The following is an 8,368-nucleotide window of genomic DNA, read 5'->3' on the forward strand; positions in this document are numbered from 1 at the left end:
GGTGGGTGGCGGCAGGGACCATCTATCAACCACCTCAGCAGTCCTCAGCTCTGGGAAGAAAAGCCACTTCTTTCTCATGTTTCCTGATCAGAGGTTAAGCTTACCTGTCCCTTCTCTTCCAGGTGGCGATCGAGTTTGACCAGAACGTCTCCATTGCGTTCACCTGCCTGAGTGCAGATTGCAAGGTCGTGCATGAATACATCGGTGGTTACATTTTCTTGTCCACCCGCTCCAAGGACCAGAATGAAACGCTCGATGAGGACCTGTTCCACAAGTTGACTGGTGGTCAGGAATGAAGCAAAGCCGGCCACCTTGGACTTACACACCAAGGGTGAGCTAAAGGCAGTCTTCCTTAGATGATGGGATCCGTGGCTTGCACAGTGTGTGGGTTCCAGACTAACAGACAACCACAGGTCACCCCGATCCTCACCTCATTTCAAACACACTGCCTTGCACACTCCTTTCCTTACTTTGCCCTGTGCTACCAGCAGTGGAATGAGCCTCAGTTTCCTTTTCTGTAAAATGGGAGGGCGGGAGAAAAGGGAATCTGCAAGTGTATGGCTAGAAGTTGTCCTTGTGCATATCTGCTTTGTTCCTAAGTCAGTGTAAAAAAAAAATAACAGAATCTTTAAAAGCATGAATATAGCAAGCATATATTTTATTCCACAAAATCAGATATGAAAAGAAATAGGTTGTTCCTTAACTGCTTTTAGTTCCCACCTTGTGAAAATGGCAGGAGTGTACACATAAACATTTTCCCTGGAGGTCAAGGTATGGAAGTGGTGAGGGCAGAGGTGGGGTTACCTGGCACCAGTTGGTTGCAAGGGGTCAAAACTGATGGCCCTCAGTGTCATCAGTCCACACTGACTTGCCAAAGTAACCATTGACCCATCTGGTCTTAGACATTTCCTCTAAGGTTACTGCTGCCACCCACAAGTCCCATTCCATCCTGGGGATCCCTCAGCCACCTTTAAGCCCTTCTCAATGATGTGGGTGACACGGGTCCAGGGAACCCATTCCTCAACTCAGCTCCATGTTCCACTGCTTCTACTCTGGGTCAGGGCTCAGGAAGACAGGCCCAATTCTCTCTGTTCATAAAACCACCTCCCCACATCCAGACTTCCAATGAGGTCCCCATCCCAAATGGTCAGAAAGAAAAGGGCAGGACACAGGCCAGGCCCATTCTCAAAGACCACCAGGTTCAAGGGCGGACAGCTTCGCCTCTGGCTTCCATCTGTGAGGCCTGTGGCTGGTCTGAGGGGCAAGGAAGCCTGCTCTTATCACTCATCAGTGTTCTCCAGAATTTGGTGTCTGTTTATATGACTCTTGGCCTTCCCCCATAAAGGCCTCGCCTTTCGTAAATCAAAAGCCAATGGTAGACTTCTTTCCTCTCTGCCTTAAGACATGAGCGTGGGTCAGTTAACAGCTGCCTCGGTTGTCGTTTTCTGTTTTGGTTTGTCAGTGTTGGGAGGAGTGGATTTTGAGAAGGTAAAAAGCAATATTGAGGGTAGAGGGAATATCAGATGGTATTTAATTATTTTTTTTATAAATGTTCTGTCACACGAAAGACTTGGGTTGCCAAGATAAGGCAGAGGTTCTATTTCCATTTTGAAGATCCCTAGGATGCAAATTTCAGGGGGCCTGGCTGGATCTCAGATGCCAGAAAACATCAGCTAGCCGTCGCTTTATTTTCCAACAAAGCTTTTTGAGAAGAAAGATCCCCAGAATTCCTGGTGCTGCATTGATGCAGCCTTGGACAAGGACCCCCAGGCCCTGAGCCAGAAGCTGTCACTGGAAATTCCTCTTTCAGCCTCTCCTTAGAGGTGAATGTTGAAGACTCCCCAGGCAACAGCTGAACTTCTCAGGCCTTGCTTGAAAGCTCAGAGGTGGCATAGGCACTTGGAAAATCTGGTGTATGTCATAAAGAACTTAGTTTGAAATGTTTTATATGGAAACTAGTGCTGAGTCTACTGTGTTAAACTTGATCATTTGTGTAGCATCCTGGGCTCTGTTATTTTAGAACCTAGTCAGGTCTTTAAGATTACGTCAGGCCCTACATTCAAATAATACTCCTTGATGTCACATTTCACCTGTCTGCTGCCAGGTACAGCTCTGCAGAACTTACCAAAGCCAGACCTTCAGTACAATCCTCTTTCTTAGCTCTTCAGGGTTGTCTGACATTTCCACAAATCCACTCAAAGGAGTTGAGTGGCTTTAACCAAATGTTCAGGGAACATTTTTAACTGCTGCTATTCCAAAGAGCAACTTAAAGATTTTTTTTTTTTTACTTTGGGTACAAAAGGTCATCTGACTACTTATGCTGAAATTTTAAATTAACGTGTGACATTCAACCCCATTTGCTTTATGTAAACTAGATTGGATAATCTGGGTTTTTTTTTATATAACTTTTTTAATTAAATGGTTTACATGGATTTGAATATGGTCTAGTGTACTCTCTCTGGTCTGCTGTCTCTCAAAAAAATGTAAACATTTTCTCCACTATGAAATAGAAGTACAACTTTCAGGTTTAACATGTGTTTTCCTCAAAATTCCAAGATTTGAGCTCCTTCTCCCCAGTGAAATTGACTTAGAAACCTGTTGGTTTCAACTCCTTTCTCATTGACTGTCACCAGATTTCTTGACGTATCGTGAGCTCTTTTGTTCCAGGTCTACCTTTTGAAAAAAGCACCAGAGAACAAGGAAATGTCCAGAGGCAGAGGAGCATCAGAGGATCTCTGATTTGAGAGCCGAATGTTAAGGACATTTCTTTTAGTTGATAGATGGTCCATACCTGTGATGTTGTAGTTTATAGATACCCCTTCATGCATTTCTCACATCAACCCATAGGGGGCAGGAACGGTTTACCTTCTCATTTCACAAAGGAGAAATAGGCTCAGATGAAGTAATTTGCTCAAGGTCACGTCCCCAGTAAGCAGTGGAATGGAGATTCAAAGCCAAGTTTGTCTTCAAAAACCACTAAGCTTAAACCAGAAAACCCCACCCTTCCATTTCCAGCCCTACTCAGCCTTGAAATGCTTGCCCCCACCCCAAGCCCCTATGCAGTCATCCGGAGTCAATGCCCTCTATTCTCTGGTAGGAGAGAGTGAGAAGCATTAGGGGATTGGCTGCCCCAAAGTTAGCTGGGGGAGGTGCAGGTGGATCAGAAAGATCTAGGAACCAGAGACGTGAGTTGCCTAGTTAGCATTCTATTTATGATTCTGAATTTATTTTTTATTGATCAGTTTCATTTTCGGTCCCAAAGTCAAAAAAGTGAGCAAATGAGTCTTTCATCTGAAAACTCCTCTTTGAGTTGTAGGCCATAAAAGCCAAGATATCTAGTAATATTTATTTTATAAAATCACTAAAAAAAAATTCTTTAATTATGACTCCTTTTTTTGCTTCAGTATATTTAACATCTCTTACTCATTTTCACCATTTTCCCACACAAACACGTGATTTTTCTGCCTCCTCCCCTCCCCCTCTAACACCAGAATCTCTCCAGCAGAGTAGGGGTGGGAGGGAGCATCCTTCTTTGCTATTTTGCCCCTTTTTCCCCTTGATGCCTCCTACTACCAAGGGCTGTTGAGTTCTAGAAATCATGGATGGAAAAACTAAAGTTTGGCATCTGGCCCTTTCTTATGTTAAAGTTTCCCCATCCCCTTTCTCAGCACCATATACCTCACGGAGGTGTGGAAATACTGAGTGCTTTCAAAAGAAAAAAAAAAAGACAGCCTGCTCTCTATCTGCACTCACGAATGCCTGTGCTGGCCTCAAACTCCCATTGTTGTCGGGATAATAGGTTCTTAGACTTCTTTAAAGAAGAACGCTTCTCGCTGAATGAAAGTTAGGATTCTAATAAATTGAGCCCAGAATTCCATGGAAGTCACTTTGGATAACAGTAGATTAGATGAATTGGGAAAAGCCTTCTTTAGTCTCCCCACATTTTCCCACACATTTCCTGATGTATCAAGACTCAATCACCTGAACCCCTATAAATTAAAACACACCTAAGCACAATGGTAATTAGAGGTTTCTCTTTAGAATCACGAATGCTCCTGACTAATAACTGTGAGAAAGATTCTTTAGACTAAACAGATTTACTTCTTTCCTCTGACTTGCTGTGTGACTCTGAAGACCCATAATTCCCGTGTCCCTGTATGCCTCCATTTCTTCAATTGTTACAGAGGAAAAAATCCAGTAGCCACTTCCCTTCAGGGGACCTCCAAACATAGAATGTTGTCTGGAAACTTAGCAGGATATGATTTCGGCCAGAGAAAGTTAAGCAGTGAGGCCTTCAGCTGCTCCCTGAAATCCCTGAGACACAAAACTATGCCCTGGGAAGGAGACAGAGCCATTGAGAGGAGCCCAGGGCCTGGAGGGAGGGGAGGGTTCAAAGCCTAAGCCTGTGTGGTCTGATTCAGAATCCTGGTGGCCCCAAACAGGAGCCATAACAGGAAGGCGAGTGAGGTTACAAAAAATTTTTAAATGTCTAGAAATTATATGTGTGTGTGCATGTGTGTACATACACACAGAGACATTTGAGAAAAGAGTTGGGGGTTGCAACAGGGCCTGGGGTCAGGCCTCAATACATATGTACAAGTGTTGGTGATGGGGTGGCAGGAAACCACACTTGTACCCACTATGACCAATAGGAGAGAACAAGGACACTCTGCAGGCAACACTGGAAGCTCAGGAAGCCAGGGCTCTAACAGTGGGGTATTCCAGGAACCCGGTAGGGCTGGGAATGGAGGTCTGACAAGGTGCTTACAAACGGATCTTGGATCTCCGTGCCACCACTTCCTAAAATGTTTCCAAAGAACCAATATTGGCAGCCAGGCCAACCCATATGACCCAATGTTATCTTAAATAGTGTAGCAGAACCAGTGTTTCTTTCTAGAAGTTACGAAGCCCACACAACCAGCTTCAAAACAGAAAGTACCCTCATTGCTATTGAGAGTTGAATACTGAGCATTCATAGACTGCAATGTGAGGCCTTGCTACTCGAAGTGTGGTCCTTGGACCAGCAGCATCTGTCAGAAATGCAGAATCTCACAGGACCAGGACCAGAGTGAGTCAAGTGAGGCACCCAGGGCACAGCATTTAAGGAGGCCCCCACCATAAGGGCCGCACAATGCCACTCCAGGCGCCTTCTTGCCTCACCCTAGTTGCAGCCCCCGAGTCCTACCCAGGCATTCTGAATCAGACTCTGCATTTTAACAAGACCCTCAAGTGATCTGTGTACACAGTAAAGTTTGAGAAGCTCTGGCCTAAGATTTGTGGCATGGCTTTGGCAGGGAGGATGCCAGACACTAGCGGAATTGTCAAGGAAGCGTGCAAATGCCATATACCCTGCAAGCCAGTGTACTGGGTTGACTAGTGTTCCCCAAAACTTCATGTCTACCCAGAACCTGTGAACGTGAGACCTCATTCGGAAATAGGCGCTTTGCAAATGTAATCAAGTCAAGATGAGGTCGTACTAAATGGGGTGGGCCATAAATCTAATATGACTGAGGTGGAGAGATACACAGAGACAGGGAGAAAGAAGGCCATGTCGTGGTGGAGATGGTGGAGACAGAGATTAGAGTGATGCAGCTACAAGCCAAGGGATGCTGGCAACCACCAGAAGCTAGGAAAGGCAAGGAAGGATTTTCCCCAAGAGCCTTCAGAGAGAGTCATGGTCTTTTGGACACCTTGATTTCAGACTTCTAGATTCCAAAACTGTTTGAAGGAATACATTTTTGTTTTCAACCACCAGGCTTGTGGTCATTTGTCATGGCAGTTCTAGGAAAATAATGCAGCCAGAGTTTTCACATCTTTACAAATGGGGATGCTGCCTTCCTTACTATGTCACTGGGTTATTGGAAAGAATATATGAGAGAATGATGTAAAGATGCTTTAAAAACTATAAAATGCAATACAAATGTGAAGTGCTATTATTTTTAGTGAAAACATATTTTCATTTATAAAATTTAGTTGTTTTTATGTAGTTTTTTTCCAAAGAAGTGTGATAGTTCGTGTGATAAATTATTGTGCAGCAAATACTTGCTCCCTTCCCACTGTGGGCTTCTTGCTCCATTGACGTGGGCTTGGCCGTATGACTTCCTCTGGCCAATGGGGTTTTAGAGGGTATGATGTGAGCAGAGGCCTCCAATGTGCTTGTACGATTTGGCTGACCTCTTGCACTTCTGCCACCCTCTGTGAGAACAAGTCTCCCAGGTAATCACCTGGGCACAGAATGAGACACATGCAGGAGATCTGAACCTAAACCCCAGCCTGGAGCAAAGCCTAGCTAGATCAACTGACCCACAGACTATTGGTATGGGAATAAATTCTAATTATTGTAAGCCACTGAGTTTTGGGTTAGTTTGTTAAGCAGCATTATTGGGAAATAGCTGACTAACACAGAGTGGAATATTACAAAAAGTAGAAAAAACAATCTATCCACACTAATACTCTCCAAAGACATATACTGTCGACATTTTGATGTGTCTTTCCATTCTATAAAATCCTGTATCCTGGGGCATTTTTGTGTATTTTTTAAATTTAAGTTTAGTTGGCATACAATATTATATTAGTTTCAGGTATATAATCCAGTGATTTGATATTTATATACCTTACAATATGATTACCACACTAAGTCTAGTAATAATCTGTCACCATGCAAACTTATCACAATATTATTGACTATATTCCCCTTCACCTTTCTCACCCATCCTCCAATCCCCTCCCCTCAGGTAACCATCATTTTGATCTGTTTCTATATATCCGTTTTTGTTTTATTTGTTAATTTGGTTTTTTTTTTCAGATTCCATATATAAATGAAACCATATGTTGTCTTTCTCTGTCTGACTTATTTTACCTAGCATAATACCCTCTATGTTCATCCATGTTATTGCAAATGACAGAATTTTATTTTTTATAGCTGAATAATATTCCACCATACATATATCACATTTTCTTTAACCATTTATCTGTTGATGGACAAAGGTTATTTCCATATTTTGGCTCTTGTGAATAGTTACAGTGACCATGGGGTACAGATATAGCTTCAAGATAATAATTTTATTTCCTTTGGACAAATACCCAGCTGAGAAATTGCTGGATCATATGATCGTTCTACTTTTATTTTTTGAAGAAACACCATCCTGTTTTCCATAGTGGCCGCACCAATCTGTATCCTCATTTAAGATATTTTCTTTCTTGCTTTTCTGATCCTATCCAGGAAATTCTTGTACAGATTCTGAATTTGATCATATTTTCACCACAGCCAAAAGCTAAGAGCATTAGCCTGGTCAAAAAGAAAATTGGAACAACAGTAGAGGAAAATCCAAGCCTCAGTTTGAATCTGTAAAACAAGGGTTTGGATTGTGTGGTTTCTTGTAGCCCTTTGTACTCCAGCATTCTTCGATTATGGTACATCTTCACCCACCACCAGGTTGAGATACATCCGCCACTCTGATGTAATAATCTAGGGTATTTGCACCATACGTGTACTTTTCTTCCAAATCTCTGGCATCGCTCTGCCAACACTGATCCATTATCTGAGTCAGGCCACATAATTCTGTAACTCGAATTTCAGGGCAGGTTGACAGGCTGTTATGAGAGCCAAATATACCCCAAGGGCAAAAGGGATATCAAAAGGTTAAATGGCTATGCCAACCAATGTTAGAGCAAGCGAAATCAGGCTTCTGCCTCCCCAAAGAGTAATCTTAACAGTAATAGAGCTATTGTTACATGGCTAAAAGAATCAGAAGGCTAACATGTACTAAGGGCTATTACTTGGGCTTCCCGTGAGTTCTCTCAGTTCAACCTCTGGGTGAGGTAGACATCATCAGCCTCAGCGTAAAAATTAAGAAATGTTCAGTGGTGTGTTGGTTAATGTTTAATAATTCTATGAGAGGGAGGGAGGACTAATTTGCCAATTTTCCCAGTGTAAGACTCCCACCACAGCCAACATGACACCAATATGACATCAGTGAACACAGAGTTAGGAAGAGATTCAAACACTCAGCTCTTTGATAGGGATGAGCCAGCTCCAGGACAAACCAGAACCGAACTGTGTACACAGAAGTCAAGCAACTTGTCAAGGTCACTCAGCTAGAATGTGGTAAGTGAAGATTTGAACTCAGACCTTCTGACTTAAGCTATGCTCTTTAGCACTACTCTTGATATTTCTGTGTGAACAGTAAGGCCTCTTGAGCCAAGAACCCTAGGTTGCCTTTATTTGCAATAATACCCCTGAAGTGACTTTTCCCAGAACGTAGTTGGGTAAGGACTACCAAAACTCCATGGACATATTTTCCTTCCTCCAATTATATTACGCCAGATTTCAAATGCCTAAAGAGTGAAAATTTCTACTAAAAAAAAA

At 42.8% G+C, this 8,368-nt stretch overlaps 1 protein-coding gene across 2 annotated transcripts in view; it reads left to right on the forward strand.

Moving 5' to 3' along the window:
- The window catches only part of FERMT1 (fermitin family member 1), a 30,835-nt gene extending 29,678 nt beyond the window's left edge, over nt 1–1,157 (forward strand). For both annotated transcript variants that reach the window (XM_025039937.1, XM_025039938.1), the window contains exon 14: nt 123–1,157. In XM_025039937.1, coding sequence (XP_024895705.1) covers nt 123–296 — 174 coding nt within the window. In that variant the 3' untranslated portion in view covers nt 297–1,157. The remainder of the gene's footprint in view (nt 1–122) is intronic.
- Nucleotides 1,158–8,368: the final 7,211 nt, after the last annotated feature.

The sequence above is a fragment of the Pteropus alecto genome, unplaced genomic scaffold (assembly GCF_000325575.1).
Source record: "Pteropus alecto unplaced genomic scaffold, ASM32557v1 scaffold45, whole genome shotgun sequence".
Lineage (NCBI taxonomy): Eukaryota > Metazoa > Chordata > Mammalia > Chiroptera > Pteropodidae > Pteropus > Pteropus alecto.